Source organism: Phasianus colchicus, chromosome 6 (assembly GCF_987193195.1).
Source record: "Phasianus colchicus chromosome 6, bPhaCol1.hap1.1, whole genome shotgun sequence".
NCBI classification, from domain to species: Eukaryota; Metazoa; Chordata; class Aves; order Galliformes; family Phasianidae; genus Phasianus; species Phasianus colchicus.
This window is the reverse complement of record NC_143441.1, coordinates 10,772,254-10,792,799: the sequence shown is the minus strand read 5'-3', so window position 1 is coordinate 10,792,799 and position 20,546 is coordinate 10,772,254. Positions and strand designations below refer to the sequence as shown.

Genomic DNA, 20,546 nt, shown 5'->3' with positions numbered 1-20,546 from the left:
GAAAACTGACAGTTTCAAATGTAAGAAAGAGAAGATTAAAAAAAACAACAGAGGGAAGCTGAGAATATATGAAAATAGAAGAGTGAATATTGACCACATTAGATAAATTACCTTTTCACAGCCCTCTTTGGTTCCCCCCCCCTTTTCTTTTGCATTTTTGTTGGAAAGGAAATAGTGGAACTCAGCATTAAAATAAAGGCTTTCAAATAGACACATAAAATCCCAGAAGATTGCGCCAGAAAAATTAGTTTAATGTCACTCAGTAGCATACATAAACTAACAATTAAAATCCTTTCAAGTTGAATATATCCTCTTATTATCCATAGCTATTAATAATGCTAGAGAAGTTTCAGAGCAATTTCACTTGATTTTTCCAAATTTATAAATAGTAACAAAGTAGAGTTCAGCTTTGCAAAAGCTGTTCCAGACTAAAAATAAACAAACAGTAACACTTGCATAAGATCAGCCCTTCAAGTTAGTATTTTTAACAAAAGTGCCTACTCAGTTTTCAAAGTGAGAAAATATTTTCAGTTAATACGGTGATATTAATGCTACAAATCTTGGATATAGTTTTCCTCTGGAAACACTTTGAAAGCTGAAACAAGAAGTATACTTCAATAGTGCAAGAACATTTTCTACCTTGTTCTGAACTAAGGAAGCATTTTCAAACACTGTAACATTAAGCAGACTCAGGAAATTAAAACCACTATTAGTCACTAACAAACTCTCCTCAAATAGTGTAATTTCTATGAAATACCATTAAATGACTTACTATGCAAAGATGGTTCCATTGTAGCCATTCATACATGATTCAACAATACTTTTGGCCACACTTGAGAACACTGACTCCTGGGGACAAAGGAAAGAGAAGACACTTGGCTCCAGTAGTTTAAGTATCTCTTCTATCATAACGTATGAAATAATTGCATTATTTAGGGTCAGACATGTTATCATGACCCTTGGAGATCTCTCACAGCAAAAAAGTCATAAAACATGGTAAGCCTTTGTGACAGAACACTCTCTGTGAAAAAATTGAGTAAAATTCACCACAATATGGTTTCAAAATTTTTATTATGTATAGTATTAATTTTGGTCCAATGTTCATTATAATTATTATGTGGTTTATAGCAAAATTGAACCTATGACAATTAGCAAAAACTGGTCAGCTTTCCACATTTACCATGGTACAATGGTGTATTGGGCAAACATGCACAACCACTAGCTTCCATTTTCATGCATTTCCTAGACATGCAAGAAAAGCCTAGCTGCAAATGATAGCTGACAGTGTTTTGTTTTCTTTTAGAGATGCTGTATATATTATGGGTTCTTATTGTGACATTTATTAAGAACTTCACAAGTTCTATGCAGAGTTCTGCATGAAGATGGATGACAGGATACTGTCACGAGCCGTTCATTTCTCATGTAAGACAGATGACACTTGAAGTATGACAGTGCTCCTTTATTAGAATACACTTCAAGTCAGCACTATTAAAAAGACCTCACCTTTACTCCTTATACAACCAGTGCTTTATGAAACTAAGGAATTAATCACCATTTGTAAGGATATTGCAGAAACAATTCAGATAGATTACTTTTAGGTTTTCCCATTAAGATTATATTGTAGGAAGGAAAGACTTCCTTAAGAGCTTGGAAATGGAAGTGTGGTGCATTTGATGTTAAATGAAAATGATGTTCAGAACTTCAGGAATGCAATACTGCAAAGATTAAATTGGAGCATTTTCCTGCTGGTATTACCTTTTCCAAGGTCATTAAGACTAAGCAGTGAAAATTTCTGAACAATATATCCGTTTAAAAGCAGATATAAAAGAAGGAAATATAACTGTAATAAGGTTATAAACTTCTAACATACAAATTACATCGGCTATTGGTTACCATCCATTTTCGTGTGATTATATCAACAGGGCATTATTTTCTGTTCATGCTATTACTGTTATGTTTACAAACGGAAGCTTTAATTCTAACGCAAGCTTTGATTAAACAAATTACTGGTGCTTAAAAATACATAAAAACTATTCAAAAGTGGAATGTAGGGCAATGTCTCTGAACTACAACCATATATTACCAAATAGAGCACAGCAAAAAATAAGACCCCAAAAAATATGACCAAAGAAATGACGTTTTTAGAAAGGCTTAACGCAGTAGTTGCCAAAATCTGGAGAAAACCTGCACTACTGCTAAAAAATTCTGTAAGTTACTCAGTTATTACCTGTGTTGTTTCCATATTTGCAACATAATCAAAAGTGAAGATCTTCGGCTCAGGCTTCGAATGCAGACGGATGGTGTTTGATGAAAGAACAGATAAACACAAGCCTTGATCTCCATCAGTTAATGCAGTTCCCTCTGAAGGGGGACGTACTCTTACGTAAACCTTGATAGCATCCCCTTCAACACTAAATGAATATTTATGCATTAGATTTCTTTGAAATACATCTATCAGCTGTTTGTTAAAATTACATTGCAAAAATCAGATTAAGCACATGAAATCATACAAACATATTTCCTCAAATTACAGACCTTGTAGCTGTACACATGAATTCATTATAAGACACAGCATTAAAGCTTACAATGTGGCAGATTAAAAAAGAACAAAAAGCTGGTGGAATTTGTTGTTTCTGCATGTAAATACAGTTCTAAAAGAACACATTTCACAGTGAATTTGAAGTACAAAGAAAAGGGAGGAAAAAAGATCAGACAGGCCACTGCAGTTATAAAGGGGCTTCAGTAATTTTTAAGGCTGTAGGTTTCAAGCATCCTCTGTTACAGAAACTTAGAGAAAGATTAACAAATGGAACACACGATGCTATATTGCAGCAAGAAAAATTGCATTTCCTTTGCTTTTCATAGGCAGGGAAAGAATAATCAATTCTCAATCGATGAATCTGATCAAGGACAGCAGCTCCTAAAATTAACAGCTCCCTGACCAATTTCACCACATTAATCAGGGGACACAAGTTTGTTCTTTGTTGAACAGTTTGTTCAAAACTCAGCAGGAATGTTCTAAAGTAATGCCTCCTATTTTGTTATTTTGGCACATGACATCTGAGGCGGATGTTGGCAGTATGGCAGAGGCTGAACCTTAGTGACAGGACCAGAGGGAATGGTTTCAAGCTACAGCAGGGGAGATTCAAGCTGGACATTAGGAAGTATTACTTTTCAGAAAGGGTGGTCAGGCACTGGAATGGACTGCCCAGGAAGGTGGTGGAGTCACCATGGGGGCGTTCAAGGAAAGACTGGATGTGGTATTGAGGGACATGGTTTAGTGGGAGCTATCGGTAATAGGTGAACAGTTGGACTGGATGATCTTTTAGGTCTTCTCCAACCTTGGTGATTCTATGATTCCCACCAATATCCTGATACATTTTGTTGCCGTGTGACAGAAAGATGCAGAGGTGCACTCTGACAGAATGGCATCTGACACTAAAGTGCAGATGAAGTGAAGGGGTGTCAATAAATTCCTCCATGCGGAAAAAATTGCCCCTGTTGACATTCAGTGAGGCAGTGGATGGTGTGGTTCAGCAGTGGCAATAGTGGGTCACTTCCACTGCTGCAGACTTTTACGAGTGTAGTACACAGGCTCATTTGTTGCTGGTGAGAATCCTTAATTAATGATAGTGACTGTGTTAAAAACCAGCATTTTGTAGCTGAGAATTTACTCCATCAAACAGTTATTGTACTCTTCGTACACGTTGCAGTTCCCATGGAAATAAGAGGCATTACTTTTGGAGCAACCTACATAACTGTGAATGAATTATATTAATGCTTTATGACATTCTAGTATAAATACCAATAATAATATTTATACCAACTGAATTCTTAAAGAATTTAATTCATCCATGAAATGACAGCAAGCTTGTATTTACTTTATTCTTTCACATCAATCAGTTATAGCAAGATAGTGTTATAATTGGCATTGGTTTTTACTTTTGGCAAAACAAGAGAAAGGAAAAGAACAATTTTAGAAGTAGACTTCATGAGTGAAATGTGAGATGGGGGAGCAACAAAGGAAAAGGCTAAAAGGGGAAGAAGAAGAAGCTGAGAAAGGGAAGACCTGAGACCGGATTAGAGACATCTCACTAACTTGCCAAATATTTTGTCAGTATGTAATATTTTCAGTTGGGGCAGTTGTGTATATTTGGAGGGCTTTGTGTGCCTTTCTTTTAGCTTGGGACTCCCTCATAGAAGCCAGCCGGACACCCAACAAGTATGACAACATTCTAAGAGAAACCCGATGCCTCAGAACAGCGCTTTGATGAAGAGATTTTATTTTTAAATCACAAAGGAAGTTGAGAGAGATAGGCAGTCCTGTGTGGGAAAAACACTGCGCGAACTTAGCATTACTTTGTACAGTTACACTATTTGCACTTTTCTTTTTTAGAGCATTATTCACATACAGGAAGCAGCCAATAATACTTTACCTCGGTGAGTTCAGCAAAGGCACTGCAGAGTCACGTAAATCTACGAAAAGGTGAAAAAAAAAATACACAGAAGATAGTCAAGATATAACTAGCGTTTAAGAACAATAACAAGAACAGTGTTTAAGTACGCTTTAAGCGCTTTAAGAACGCTTTAAGCAGTACTGAGGGAGATCGGAGACTTAGAAACGCCCATGTCTCACAAATGAAACGGAACGGCAGAGGAATATCAGCTAACATATCAACTTCACTGCGCTACGGCGGGGCGCTCTGGGACACCGGACCGAAGGCGCCCGCTGCTCCCACAGGACAGTCCCGTCCCGTCCCGTCCCGTCCCACTGCCGCGCACCGCAGCCCGCTCAGTGCGGCGGCCCCAGTCCCCAGAGTCCCCACACAGTGACAACGGCCCTAAAGTACTCCCCTGCCCATCTCAGCCGCGCACCCCGATCACCCCCTTGTCCCCTCACCTCTCGTGCCGGGAGCCATAATCCGCGCCGGCCTTACGGCCCCCACCCGCCCACAGTTCCTCCAAAATGGCGGCGTATTTGAATTTGGCGCTAAGAGCCGACAGCAGCGAAACCCCGCCCCCACCACGAGGCCGAGAAGGGCGCGGCCATTTCATTGCACGACTCCTGCCCGTACTCTGGCTTCTCTCCTCTTATTGGCTGGAAGTATTTCTGCCCTCGTCACGTGATAGGGATATTGGCAGCAGGGCGGAAGTAGGAAACGTGCTGGCCCGCCGGAAGCGGACGGCTGGCCGTTTGCGGCCGAGCCGGGGGCAGCGGCCATGAGCAAAAGGAACCAGGTCTCCTACGTGCGGCCGGCCGAGCCCGCTTTCCTCAGCCGCTTTAAGCGGCAGGTCGGGTATCGGGAGGGGCCCACGGTGGAAACCAAGGTAAAGGCCTTCCTGAGGAGAGGTGCTCCCTCCTTGCTCTGCAGCGTGTCCTTCCTCGGCCCCGTGCGCCGCTGCCCTGCTTCCCTTCCCCTCGGTGGGGGTGGGAACGGGACGGAGCCCGCTGGGAGGCGGGGGATGAGCCTGGAAGGGCTGGGGTGCTGGTGGCTGCCCGCTTACTGTGAGCTAGGGCTGCCCTGGGGACTTGTGTTGCTGGCGAAGATGAAAATAAATTAAAAAAAAAAAAAACACCGTCCCATCTCATTGTCATTTAGTAATTGTAGCCCTGGTGCCCTGTCACAGAGCAGTTGGTTTCACCTCTCAGTGCCTGCAGGGGGATGGAGAAATGCCCCAAGTTTAACTGTTCTAATAGGGCCTGGGTTAGGAGAAAGAAATGTTTTAAGTGTGTAACAAAAATTATATATGCCAAGGGTTAGAATGGACTTAATGCCTAACAGCTGACAAAAATGCTAGAGTAGGGGCCATCGGGTCTGTGTGTGCTTTTTGTTTTCCTCCCGTGGGACACTGTCTCCACGACAGAGTTAGAGTGTTGTCCAAACAGTTGCAATGAGTCCTATGAGCCCGTTTTAGTTGCTAAGTATGAGCAAATCCTAAAAAAATAAAAATATGCGTTTGTCCCTGTTATACTGGGAGTGCATGCCATGAGTAGTGCAGACTTTTGCTGAAGGATGTGACAGTAGATTTGTAACATTCAGGTAAAGTGCATTGGGAGAACCTGACACTGTGGGCTGTTCCATGGCTCCTCAGCAACATTGCTGCAGAAGTGAAACCAAAACTACTGCCTGCTGTTGTACCAATTGATCAGAATTGCTTTTGTTTCTTTTCTCTAGAGAGAGCAGCTTCCACTTGCAGATAGTGATTCTGAGAATGGCAGTGATAATGAAGATGAGCAGCCTCAAGTGGTAACGCTGAAGAAAGGGGACTTGACTGCTGAAGAAGCAATGAAAATTAAACAGCAAATCAAAGAGGCCTTGAAGTCAAGTGAACAAGGTGAATTTCAAGCTACTAATTTCTTGCTTCATATAGCCAAAGTGAGAGAATCATAAAAGGGAGCTTGATGATCCTTGCTTGTTTTCTATCATTTAATATTACCTTTGATTCCCAATCTGAAGTAATGACCAAGATGTCTGTCTCAATACTGCTGGTTCTGTTTTTCTTGATAGTGCATCATTTTACTTCTAAAGCACCACCTTAATTTATTATTAATAATAATTGGTGGGTAGGGAAATGGAGTGTCATTAGCCTGCTATATCTTCTTGACATCACCTCTGATAAATTCTAAACCCAGTTAATCAGTTAATTAACTCTGTTTGATGGTGGGGTTGGGTATATTAGAGTTAATCTTACAAGTTTGTAAAATAATATGTACCTAGAAGGAGGAAGCTCAAGTTAGTGCTTCAGAGGAGAGAATGAAGGTTTGTAAACTCAGTCCCCCGATGAGTTAACTGACTGCTCCACATCATTACTTTCTTGAAATCATCCTCAGTATGCATTGTGGCTTGCTCAGCTAGTAGTCAGGGCACATGGAAAACAAGTAGGAGTGCTGTGGTGTGACCTGAGATGTGAAAGAGAGGAGATGAACAGAAGGTTTTCAAGAATATAGGGAGTGACATGAAAGGGAGCCAGAATCTTCAAAGCAGGTTTGGAATCTAGAAATAACTCCAGTAAATCAGACTTCATTATTTCTGCTGTTCTTTATGCATCTTCTACACCATTATGTATTTATGCGAAGACAGAAAAATATTTCAACTACCCTTCCAGTTATTTTGCTTTGAAAATTTAGACTATTTCACTGAAAACAAAACCACCCAGATAAAGTTTTGCTTTTACATTGCTTAAAAGATAGTAAAATAAAAAACCTGGTCTTTGTTTCATTGCTTACCTCTTCTGGAAATAATAAAATGTCTAGAACCTGGAGAGAGGGGGAGAGTATGTTAAATAACTGATGCAAGAAAGTACATACTATCTACAGCTAGTATGGGAAAGCTTTGTCCTTGTGGGTGGATGACAGACCAGCGAGAAGAGTGAAATGCAGCATTTCAACTAAAAATTAAGGCCTTGTTTCTCAGTGGGAAATTGATGATTTCATTGTATTGTTCAATCTTTTTGGAAAATCTGTTTACAGCTTTACATTCTTAATAGAGTGAGAGGAAAAACTCTTGCTAATTCCGTTACGACAGTTAATTGGTGTTGCAGTTTGTATAGCTGTTGCATGATTTCTTTTCAAAAGTTGTACTGTCGTTCTAGTACTGCTAGAAATTTCAACCGACTGGAAAGAAATGGCATTCTTCTGGAGTGTTGGTTTCTTTTTCATGTAAGCAAGTTGATATTCGAACAGTCACAGCAGGAGGAAAAACGATTTTGTAAAGCTAAGCAAAAAGTACTAGTTGTCCATGAGAATCTATTGAGGTGGAGTCCATGCTGTGAAAGAGAGTTCAAAAGCAGCTGATATACTAAGATAAATACACAGTGTGAAAACAGAAGTGTATTTGAACAGAGTCACTGAACTTCTCTGGTGAAAAATGGCATTCCTAAGACATAAATATAAATCTATGTAGTAAGGATAGTAGTGTTGAGTCCCTGTAGGACTTTAGGACCTCTGCTTTTGTTCCTTCATTCACCGAGAGATAACATGCACTTGAGGGAAAAAATCTGCAGTGGTAGGTAGAAGGGCTTTTAAAATGCTATACTGTGTGTAGTGCTGCCCTCTGTTCTGCACGATAGTGTTACTATTTGCTCATCTGCCTTTGCTGTTACTCTGAGATCTTGCTTTTGCTTCTTGTTCTTATGGGAATACGCAGGTTAAATGTGTTTGTATGTTATGTGCCTCTGCTATCTAGAGGACTGAGTGTGAAACTGTCAGTGAAGAAGATCTGGTGCTGCAAGTTGCCGAAGGCTTCTTCAAGTCTTTGTCCATCTTTGCCGTGTCAGTAGGGAGATTTAAATGCAGAGGTTTCGTTTCAGCTTTATAGTCCAAGGCAGATATTTAGGCAGCTTGTTGCTTCCAGTTTAATAAAGAGAATTTTGAATGATGCTTTAGTTTCTCTTCTTTTTTGGTAATTGTCACTTGCATAAATTGGAAGTATAATGAAAGCTCGACATTGCGTGATTCAATTAAATTTCACATTTCTTTTATCTTGGAGTAGAAAGTGAAATGAATGTAACAGATACCACACCATAATGTATGGCCCCAAATTACTCATCAGTGAAATTATGCAAAAACTGAAAGAGCAGCAGGGAAACAAATTCCAGAACTGATAGTTTTTCCTCCCACCATGTTGACATCAATGCCAAAGTGCCTTGGTAGATCATAAGTAATATACTGCTAACTATCTGTTGTGAATAAAAACTGTCAGTTTTTAAAAAAAATTGCAAGTACTTTGTTTTGAGGTTTTGCCCTCTCCTCTTTTATATATCTGAGGGATTGTCTTCATTTGAAAGTTCTTGCATTCAGGTTTTGGCTTAGAATATTATTTTAGGATTTTTTGTTTTTCATTTGCATCCTTTCTGCTTCATTTTGTTCTACAACCAGGTTGACATGGAGTCACTTTTTTTGTGTTTGTGTTAAATCTCAGACACCAGATTCTTCTGGCTTGTGCTTTCTTTAAAAGATGAATGACACTTTTGCATTAATTTGGCAAAAACAAGGAAATTAATCAATATCCGAGCTGCACTAAGCTGCCTCCTGGGGCAAAGCACAATTTTTTGGCTTTTGCAAATTCAGTCATAGAGCATGTTTTTAGTTAAGACTTAAACTTTGCTGTATGAGAAAAAAAGTTCTTCCATATTGAAATATTTTATCAGAGGAGGGCTAGCTTAGAAGCTTAGAGAGAAGTCCTCTGTTTAACATTAGTTATTTTGTTTAAAATTTTTGTGCAGCATTTTATAAATGGTTACTAGCAGTTCATAGATAAAAATGGCCTTACGAGAAATTAAGTTTGCACAAAAAAAAATGGTAATTACTGCAAGATATTTTCTCTCAGCTTTTACTGTATTCTCCAGAATTGATTTTCCTACGGATTTTTTAGTTCATCTTGTCTCTGGGATGCTCTGCAGATGGCCAAATTTGGCAGGTGTCCTTACTCTTCTGATATTATTGCTGTTACATTCTACACATTGGGGCTAAAGGAGGAAAAGAGGAGAGGCAAAGAGATTACAGCCAATGCTGTCTTGAGTATCAGACCCCTTTAGCTTACACAGCCATTAAATCACATTTAGGGTTCGTGCTGCTCTTCCTATGTAAACAGGAGGTATCTAAATCAGAGTTGATCTCACAATTCTTAAATAACAAAAACATTCTCAATGGTTATATTTTTCTTTAATAAATGTATGAGTCTGAATATCTGAGAAAGGCTGGTCATCTTATCTTTGTGATAACAGTATGTGGAGTTCCTGTAGTAAAAGCTTCCAAAGGCATGCATAGAGGAGGGTGACTAGAAAGCACTAGAAAGAACACTGGAAATTGGTGACCTGAACCTATAAACATAGAAACATAAAGAAATTCTCTAGGTTACCATAAATTTTTTCCAACCCTTGTCATTGAATAGATGTGTATCTTGAAATATTGTTCATACTGCTCCTCCTGTCCTTCCAATTTATTGGCAATTGTTTTCTCCTAAAGCCTAATAAACCTATGTGGACAGAAGCTGACTGCTGAAAAGTTGTGCTGCTAACTATGCAAATGACTACTACATAAAAAATAAACAGAAGAGCAGTATTTCTTTTCAGATACTCATCTCTACTCCTATTGTAAGATATAAATTGTAATTAATAGGAGAAAGGAGAGTTTTCTGAATTTGTGGCTTCATACATTGATGTCACTGGTGAAGTGGGTTTTCAGCTCCATGTCTGAAAATGCCAACATAAAGGTTTGTGACAGATGTAAAAGCAGCAGTGACTTAGCATGGTCACAACTGAACTACTAGTGGTGGTTTTCTGCCTCTTTTCTTTTAAGAAGTGGATTTTATTATTTCTCCTGTTGTGCTTTTACACTGTCTTTTACTTTCTGTGTTTCAGTGGATTTATCAGAAATCCTGCTGTCTGTAATACTGTTACAGTCTTTTATCAGGACTCTGTTTTAAGAAACTACCAACGCTGAGATTGCTTCTTTTAACCTCTTCTTTGCATTGCTTAACACATTTCTATTTCTGAGAGTCATCACTATAAACAAAAAAGACAGCTGACTTGCTATAACAGTCTGGTAAAATCAGAAGAGATGAAGTGAAGTGAATCTGGGAAAGACAATCCTAACAAGTCAACACAGATTTCTTGAGCTGCTACCTCACAGTCTTTCAAAATAGTATATTCTGTTCTCCTTCTCACAATTTGCTTAGGTAAGCCTGCGCCTGCTGTGTTTTGTCATCTGATTGATTCTTTGTCAAGCGCTGCTGACACATCACAGCTCTCTGAAGTTGTCCTGGGCTTCCTGCTGAAAGGAATGTCCTTGAGCACATACTGAAATTTTTAACACTGTTTTACCAGGCCAAGAGTTAAAATAGAAGCAGTCATGTGAAAAAAAATATGTATATATATTTTGAGGCTTGACTTTTTAGCCCAGCTTCTGAGAAAAGCGATACATGGTATGTATGTTTTCAGAATTAGTCATTTTTCTCCCCCAGAATTTATTGTTGGGATTTCATGAACTTATAAATCAAATGTACAGCAGTTAAATACTTAGTTTTCCATGCAGATTTCACAGTGGATCAATTGACAAATAAGCTTATCATATGCACAGTTTATTTTTGTTGGTTGTTATGTGTGAGTGTAATGCTTTTCTAACGTGCCAGTACTGAAATGTTTTCAAAAAACCTAGTTAGCTGTTCTCTGCATAGTAGTGTTCTTTCACAAACTACTGGAGAAATGTACATAATGTAGAAATCAGTGACAGAATTGGTGCTCAGGTTTTTACAATAGGTTTCTTCTTAAAAAGGGTCTTCAGAATGTAAGGGGTTTGGTTTTTAATTATTTACTCTAGTACATGCAGAGAAAAAGAAACAGTTCTTTCTTTCCAAGGCATAGCACGTTAGAGTAAAAGAAAAGCTCTGTCTCTTACATGTGTTCTTTAAAGAGCTACTATAATTTTGAAACAGGTGCATTGCCATGGATTTTACAAACAGTGAAGGAGAATTGGAGGATCATATAAAGTGGTCCTCTCCATTTTGGTAAGTGGATGAGCTGGAAAAGCTTTACTGCTCACAGTCATTGCAGGTAAAGCTCTGGTTAGTTTCTTATTAGGAGCAACAGGAGGAGAAATTTGTTGTCATGGAACAGATCTGTGTGTCTCAAGAGCATTGATTGATGGAGATTGTGTAGTCAAAAAAAACCTCTACATATGCAAGTTTGTTTTATTCTAGCAGAGATTTCACTAATCTTGGTTTTGGGGAAGAGACAGTAGTGAAGTTCTGTATGTTTGTGTGAAGTTCTCGTTTTATTCCATTCATTATAGATGGTGAACCAGAATCTGCTGATGGAAAAATTATGTTCAGAAAGCCAGCCAAACGTTCATCAGAGAAGGCTTTGGACTTCAATGTAAGTTCAAGTAAGAAGATGAAAAAGAAAACTGACAGAGAAGCAACTACTACTCAGAGTACAGCCAAGCAAGTAAAGAACAGCAGTCTTCTCTCATTTGATGATGAGGAAAATGATGATTAGGAGCTGTGTTTGTTTAGTTATCCTTTTTCCTTAGAATCAGAGTGTGGATTTTCTTGAAAATTTAAACACGATATCTGAATCTTTTCTTACTTTGTTATCATTCATCTAGAGAAACATAGCATGAGCAAAACTGAGCTCAGACTTTGCAGTTCAGATGGAACTGCAGGAATAGTATCTCACATCTTTATTTTTAAAAAAGAGTTTAAACAAATGTGTCAAAGCTATTTGAGATGAGTAGCATCTCAAATAGTTAGCTAAATGAGTAGCAAAATATACCTGTACATATCCAGCTTAAATGTATTTTTAGTCAGTTCATTTTAAAATGTCCTTCATCAGTTGAATTTTGTTTCCCCTCTATCAGTTGGGCTTAGTTGAGAGCTGTGTACTTTTTTTTACTTATTACTGTCTTCTCATTCAAAAGAGAGAGACTTCATTGCTATGGAACAGAAATGTATTTTGCCTTGTATATTAACAGAAGCTTGCACTAAATTTTGCATGTATGGTTTGGCAGATAAGCTCTTTGTGAGCTCTCCTGCAGTAAGTGAGCCTGCAGTTTCTAAAATCATGTAGTCTTAATGCTGTCTTCACTGAATGCAGTCCAAGAAGCATCAAATTAATTTCAATTAATTGTGCTGGCAAGATATTAAAAATTGTGATTGTGTCAACTAGTGTAAAAGAAAGATGCCTAAACCCTTTGAGATCATACACTTTGGTTACCATACTGATGTGTGAAGGTGGTGTGTTTTTTTAGAAGTACAGTCTAGTTAGCTACATATGTATTTATAATTTTTTGGGATATCAGTTTATTCTTTAAAAAATGCATTTCATCTTTAATCTGTGGAAAAAGTATTTTAATTTTGTTTGAATAGGAAATTGTAAACAGGAAAATTAAGTCAAGAAATACTATGGCTGTGGTATGAACTGACCGTGTATGGTACACTGAAAATGATCATTCCTGTACTATTTATGTAATGGGATGTACCAACATTAAATAACACTGAGATGCTGATGGCATTGGGAAGCACCAGGAGGTAGAAATAGGACTGATTAGTCTGAAATGTCTTGAATATATTGTGTGTTATGTAGCCATATGTAAGGAAGACTGAGACTACTGCGAAATTACAGGGTATAAAGCAATGAAACTAGTTCTTGTGCTGCTTGACAGGTCATTTGAAGTTATTTGGGCTGTAAAGCTTCATTGAGGAGCAAATTTGAAGTTGCTGTGTGAAACAGCTGTTTTTAGTTTGTTAATTTGGTATTAAACAATAAATTATGTTTTCTGAAAGTGGTCCAAGGATATTTAAATTAAAAATTCAGTGCATAAAGCGGGGTTTTTGGAGTCATCCAATAATGAAGTCTTTTATTATTGCTACCTGTCTTCATATATCACAACTTCTTACAGCATAAGATCAGATGCAAGCCTGCCTGCCACTTCACACTTATTGTGGGTTTGCTTGATTTTGAAAATGAGTAAGTATGTTGTCCTTCCAGAAGATTAAAACTAGCACTAGATATGGATATTAAGGTATTGATGTGGCTTGGGTCTGATATTACAACTGCCAGAGATGTGCCATGTAACATCCTGAAGATTCCCATGAGGACATTTTGCATTTCTAAGCAATTAATTTGTCTGTATTCAGCATATATAATAAAGAAAAATACAGGAAGAAGAAATAGAGAATCAGAGGTTCCCAGAGATTAATCTTTTCATTAACTTTGTATGTTTAACATCTGTTTGAACAATTTAAAATACACACACACGCACACACACACACACACACTTGTAACCATGAGATTGGTATTACAGTATTCTGAAGGAATATTTGGGCATGTTTAAATGACCGAGTAAATATTTTGACTTGCTGAGACCCATGAAGGGATGAGTTAACCAATTAATGCTTACTTAAACATCTCCAGTTCTGGTCATCAGCACAAAGCCACACTTACATCTTTCTTGCAGAGCCCGAAAGCTTTTTGCTTTAGCTGCAAGGCAGTTTAGGAGACGTGGTTATCAAGAGAAAAATGCCTGCTATAGATCAGAGGAATTTACATTTACCTTAAAATCTGAGAGAGCCTCCCATATGCAGAGCCAATGTGGCACACTCAAAAAGAGACTGAGGTCTTGTTTGAACCCTGTCAGCAATTGCATTTAAACAAAATTTATTAATGAAAGACTTGTTAGATTCAAGCCCAGTAGAAAGAGAATTACTTTAAAATTCTGGGTATAGTACTTTTGCTTAATCATGCTCCTAGCCCTGCAACTTCATGACAGATACCTGGAATGCAAATAAATTAATTGGGTTTGCTTGGAAATAATATAATGAAAAGCATGTTGTTCTTCAGGCAGCACAGCAGAGTAAGTAAAGGTGGATACAGAAACACTGATTTTTTTTTACTTTATTATGACTGTGATTTGTAGTGCTCAGAGCAGGAGACCTTTGTATTTCACTCCCAGTTCACCTAACAATAACTAATTGGATATATTTTATTAAGAGGTGTGAGTGATGCACAAAAGCATTTTAGTCAAATAGTCATGTGAAAATGCAGTGTTCTTATGTGACACACCAAGAAAATTACACACGCCATCAGCACCCCACGGAACCTGTGACTAAAGAGAACAATTACTTGTTCATTTATGAAATAAATGTGAAACTGTCTTAAGCAATCACCTGCCTTAAGCAATGGGCCATGGAAAAAAATAATTGCAAGAACTTTCTAGTAAAGGGAAAGCCGAAGTGAGTAGATGGAGCATGGGGCGATCCACTACGATGGACAGACCTTCTGGCTGCTGCTTCATTTTTTTCTTTTTCTTCCCTTCTTTTTCCCTTATGTAAGGAGTAATCTTTTTTCCCTTCCCTCATGGAGTTTCACTTCAGCCAGGTGTGAGAGAAGCACTATGAAGGAGGAAGGTGAAAATAGCTGAGGCTTGTTACCCAGCACTGGAAACTTGGTCAGATGTGGCCTGTTAACTGGTGTGGGAATTGTGTACAGCTTTTATTGATATAATCTTTGAGAAGTTCCAGTTCATTAAGACTCAGAAACAATTATTGATGAACTGCAGTAGCATAACTGCACAGTAGTGATGGGTGTTTAGAGAGGAAGCTTTGTTACATTGCAAAGCTGACAAAGCATCTTGCCTTTCCAGATGACATCCAAGTGCTTATTTCAGAGCAGTGCTGATGTCTGCGATCAAGGAAGGAAATCCCTATTTGAAAGGAATAGGATCTTTTTCTAAATGATAGGAATTAAAGTGGATCATCAGGAACGCTCCGTTATTGAGAAGGGAAATTTCAAAGTTAAAGGGCAGAGTGAGCAACAAAATGCATGTATGGGCAGGTAGTCCCTGAGTTCCTATCCTTTGTTATATCTCTAGCTTGACTCAAAGTTAAAAACAAATCTGTTGGACTGCTAAAGTTCATTTCATTGACCTAAACAGAAAGGGATGTGTAAGAATTCTATTTGATAGTTTTTGTGTCCAGTACTTTTCCAGGAAGTATCACTGGAGGATCAGAAGCTGTGTTTTGCATGCATTGAGCACGAGCAGCCTGTATTCAGCTTCAGATTTACAATGAAGCAGGAAGCAGCAATGTCATCATTTCAGCTGATTGTTTCCCTTGTGCTGTAGTGTATTAACTAAGTAATGCTTCACTTGGCTGTGCAGAGCCAATTGCATTCTCAAGGACATCAGGCGTGCCTGAAGATGAGTCATTATCTTTGGTACAGCACAAGAAGTATGATATGCAGTCTCAGCAAGTATTTGTCCATTGAAGTTGGTTAATAACCTATAGCCCTTTCTTTGGGCAAGATGCCACAAATCAATCCTTCGTTCATTTACCTGACAGAAAGACTGGTCTATCAGCTGCCTTGTCAGCATCATCTCATTGTTCCTGCAGTGAAGTGTTAATCTGCAAAGAGATTTTCCATGTCATAGACTTGCTCTTCTGCCCCACTTCCTTGAGACTATTCCAGAGGCAGCAGTCACAAGGGTAACCATAAAAAATTGGAGAAGGACTACATGGATGGCTGCAACCTCCTGTAGATTGACCTCAAGATTTTCAGAACCTATAAAACCTTAGAGCAAGCCCCTGGGAAGTAACTTTAACTTCTTCCTCAGGAAAACGGATGGGACCAGTAGGGAAAATTATGAGAGAGTGAATTTTAATTTTTTTTCCCATCATCACCTTTTCCTCTTATTTTTTGTTGGTGGTAAAGCAACAGCTGGCAAAAGCAGTTTTCCCTCTGTCAGGAGATGTAAAATGGTTTTGGTGCCATTCCAGTACATCTGGCAAAGTAATCCTTCCCTCTGGCTTCTGTGGCAGTCCTTAGTGCAAAACCTGTTTAGTTAAGGCCATGGGCCAGAGGATGCTCCCTTGTAATAGGCAGAAATTGTAAGAGGAAGTTATCAAGCCTCCATGGGGTAATGGTGATCACGGCACGCTTTTAGTTTTGATATCATAAAAAGAGTTGTCCCTTAGGGACAACGTAGCAACGACGAACTTTAAAAGGGCAGATTATAAAACTATGAGGAAAATGGTTAACAGCAGGCTGAAGGGCAAAGAGAAATACTTAAAAACCATAGAGATCTGCCTGGAGGCTATTTAAGAACATTGTATTAGAGACACAGATGGTTTGTATACCTCTGAGCAAAAACACAGCATATGAAGAAGAATGAGGCTCACAGGGTTACGTGGGAGAAAAGCGTGAGTATAGAAAGGTTGAAAACACATCCCTTCAAAATGACAACTGACTGAATGACAGACCAGGAAATGCTGTCAGGAGAGCAGAAAGAGTTGGAAAGCGACAGTGCTAAGAAAAAGACTCCAATAGCTGCTGACTTCGGATGCCCAGGTTGAAACACTGAAAAGAGTGATTCTAATAAAATGCACTGAGCATTTGCTTTTGAAAACTGGGCTACTCCAGATGAGACTTCTTCAGAAAAAAAAAAAAAAAAAAAACCTGATACTCTTAATCTCAGTTTGCTAGCACAGGACAAAGCCTGAGGTCTACAGTTTTAATATGTGAGTAGGCCAAGATTAAGAGTAGGGAGCCCATTCAAGCATAGTTTCCGCACATGAGGACTTTTATCTTACCTTGTCTTAGATTCAGTGCCAAAAATGATGTTTTTAATCTGCCAATGAATGTAGAGATGAAAAGAATCAGATGTTCTTCTAAAAAATCTAAGCTTCGTAAAAGCAGAGAGCCTGTCTTTTTTTTTCTGGTAGAATTTTGGGCTGTGGGACAGGCTACTTGATAAGGTTTCTACAGCATTTTTACATCACTGTGCAATTGGACAGTCGCAGCATTTTCTTGTCATATATCTGAGAATGGAAACACACTGATTATAGAGTAGAAGGGGAACATCTCAAGTATCTTGTAGTTGTCCTTCACAAATCTGATGATGTAGGCAAAAAAGTGTCCTTGTGAAATCAGTGATAGGTATTTTCTGGTTTAATAATAAGAAAAGGCAAAGGAAGACTATAAGAGCTATTATATATAAAAACTTGATGCAGTCAGTCTCGGTGGAACTAGAGCCCTGGCATCCAGGCTGTTTTATTCTGCCCTGTTAAATAGAAACAAACAATTCAGCTGCCTCAATCTCCTCTGTTCTCCTCTGACATGCCAACTGTCCCTAGAGAAGAGATAAAGCATTGTTCTGATCAGTGCCACAGCAGCAGCAGTTTTATAATTTAAGGACTGTATAAAATTTATGGAGCACTGAACAGAGCTTAAATCAATTTTATGATTTTCATAAGTTATTCCAGGCAGGCCGTTTGTGTAGAAAGCCAGCGATGTCTGAGCTGTTTATCCAATGGACAACAACATTCAGAGCAGGGATTTTCAAAGGCACCTGTGGAGTTTGTGCGTTCAAGTTTGATGGGAATTAGAAGACATGCTCCTCTAAGCTAGTGAGTATTCCAGTATTAATTTTTAATCATGCCAAATTATTATAAATGTCATAAAAATAAAAAATGGAGGAAGGTGACATTCATCAGCCTCTAGAGCAGAAAAAAAAAATACTTCGTTCCTTGTAAAATGTTTCAAGATCGTATAAGATAAATAGAGATGGAACTTTCTTTCTAGACAACAAGCCAAGCTGGAGCTGAGAAGATACAGTTCCCATTTCATCCAGACTGCGACTTGTGACTTGGCTCTGTAAATAACTTGTCACAGAGAAGAAAAATGAAGCAATCCTATCCTGGTTATTCTTTGCTCCAGACCCTAGCTGCAGTAAGGTGTACACTTCTGTACACTATACTTGAAAAATGAAAGATGTAGATCAATTTGAATGCCCAATAGAAAGTAATGGCATTGATCACAAGCGTAAAAAACATGACTTGTGGGGATAGACTGAAAGAACTGGGTTTCTACATCTAGAGAAAGGAAATGCAGAGGAGGGAGTAATAATGTAATACCAATCTTCAGATATGCAAAACTTGCTGCAAAGAGGAAAGTTATAAACTGTTCTCTGTGTCCACTGGGAATAGAAAAAGAGCTAATGGATTTAAATGGCAGCAAAGGAGATTTAAGGAAGACATTAGGACAGGCTTTCCAGCTGTAACTGGAGTGAAGGACTGAAATGGATTGCCTGGGGAGGTTGTGGGATCTTCATTGCTAGACGTTTTTATGAACAGGTTAGACAAACATCTGTCAGAAATGATTTGGGTATAATTGATCTTGCCTTAGGGCAGAGGGCTGGACTAGATGACCTCGCAAGGTCCCTTCCAGCCCTGTTTTTATAGTTCCCTCATTAGGAAGGCTGATGTGATATTCCTAGGACCTTATAATTCCTTTTAAAAGTGAAAACATGCTATCATAATGCCAAGAGTCAGATTCAAACTGACAATATCTGAGGAAATTCAAAGCTTAAGGTTGATATCCTGCACTTAATTACTAACACTTGAATACGATTTTGTTAATTGGACATGTTGGAATGATAAATACTTGGAGATTGCACCACTGAGTCCTTTATAACCAGACCATGATCTTTCTAACAGCATGAGAAGCTGTTTCCTCTAATATACGTTAATCTTACATGTTGCAACTTTGATTTCATCACTCGACTAAGCGGCTAGCATTGTTCTTCAGCATCTAACATGTTCCAGGTGAGGTGAGTCTCAAGTTGCACATCATCACACATTTGGCCACATGCTATGGCTTCTATTCACTCCAAAGCTCGTTCTTCCACTCCAGTTCATCATGATGCTAGTACTGAACTTCATTGTGTGGTTGTGTTTAAATCACTAATACCACTGTTAAAGCATGTTAAAGCATTTCTCTCCATTCTCAGACACTGTGTATTTCTCCTGCTGCTTTCTGCTTGCATGTTCTTTTATTCCCATTGATAACTTTCATTTTCATCTGTCTTTTGCTGCTTACCCTTCAAGCTGTGCTTGTGTTATGTACTGCACTTTACAGTTTAGCAATTGGACAGCATCCAAATACTACCAAAAGCTACTTCTTTTAATATCAGGCAGAGCAGCTTGAATTTTCTTCATCAGAGTGCTGTGAAAGGCACGCTGTCATGTTTTCTGGGCAAATGTTTAAAAAAAAAAAAAAAGTTAAAAAAAAAAGTTTAACAAAAGACGGATGGTGTGAGGCAAGATGAAATGTCTGCATTCCCAGAATTTTCTGGTTTCGCTGATTTCAGGTTTAGTTCCTGACCCAGCTGCTGATTTATGTAACTCAGGACAGCTATGCTGGTTTAGAGCAGCCAATAATTTGGCACTGTCACATTTGTGAGTGGTGGTAATATTGTTTCTCAACATCTTATTTTCCTGTATTGGCAATCAACCATGCACTATATCAGGAGAATAAAACTTTTTTTCCTACCACTTCTGTGTCCAACTTACCTACTTCGAAATGGTGTAAAGTTTTCTGGATGTGAGAGTCCCAATGCATCTCTCTGTGCCTCTTGTGGCTGGCTCTTTAGCTGTTCCTCCCTTCTTCAGCCCTTGTGCTGAGGCTGTGACGTCACTCAGAAGATCCTGCCTGCAGGGAGGGAAAGTTGCCTGCTCACTGCACCACTGGAGCAGAACCAGTGAGTGTTTGCCATACTAGCCTGTTTCTTAAATTCAGTCAGGTAAGGTACTGGCAACCTATCCCACCCCTGCAAACTGCCAGCATTTCCTTGTTTTCTCCCAGTTTTCAGATAGCACAGGCAGAGTCTGAAAGGCATGAGTGGCATGTGAATGGCAGATCACCTTTCCCATACCCTCTATACACCAATCCTTTTCCTCCTGTGAACTGCTCAGAGTTCACTTTGCCTGTAACACTAGAAACTCAAGGCTGGAATTGGATTTTAAGCGAGTCAGTCATCAATGTGTAGATACTGAGTTTTCTTAAGGTACTTTTTGGTGCTTGAGAGCTTACTGAGACTAAATATAGATGCTTTTATCTCAGGCATCAGCTTTAGTGCAATCATTCGATAACATATAAATACATACATCTCTTTGAGCTGTGTGCTTTAGAAACCAGATCCTGGGTGATGGCTGTAAAGGGTCACAGTCCTTTGGTGCAGGTTTACCCAGTGCCTACCACAGAGGAGCCTG

At 38.8% G+C, this 20,546-nt stretch overlaps 2 protein-coding genes across 2 annotated transcripts in view; one reads left to right on the top strand and one right to left on the bottom strand.

Annotated features, from left to right (window-relative positions):
• Nucleotides 1-5,063, bottom strand: part of KIF15 (kinesin family member 15) — a 34,699-nt gene extending 29,636 nt beyond the window's left edge. The window contains exons 1-4 of the mRNA XM_031590360.2: nt 4,901-5,063; nt 4,437-4,476; nt 2,228-2,411; nt 773-849 (exon numbers count right to left, since the gene is read on the bottom strand). Coding sequence (XP_031446220.2) covers nt 773-849; nt 2,228-2,411; nt 4,437-4,476; nt 4,901-4,919 — 320 coding nt within the window. The 5' untranslated portion in view covers nt 4,920-5,063. The remainder of the gene's footprint in view (nt 1-772; nt 850-2,227; nt 2,412-4,436; nt 4,477-4,900) is intronic.
• Nucleotides 5,064-5,137: 74 nt separating this feature from the next.
• KIAA1143 (KIAA1143 ortholog) lies at nt 5,138-13,282 on the top strand. The gene is made up of 3 exons (XM_031590359.2): nt 5,138-5,328; nt 6,177-6,336; nt 11,792-13,282. The coding sequence occupies exons 1-3, from the start codon at nt 5,221-5,223 to the stop codon at nt 11,995-11,997; spliced, it is 474 nt and encodes a 157-aa protein (XP_031446219.1). The 5' UTR covers nt 5,138-5,220; the 3' UTR covers nt 11,998-13,282.
• Nucleotides 13,283-20,546: the final 7,264 nt, after the last annotated feature.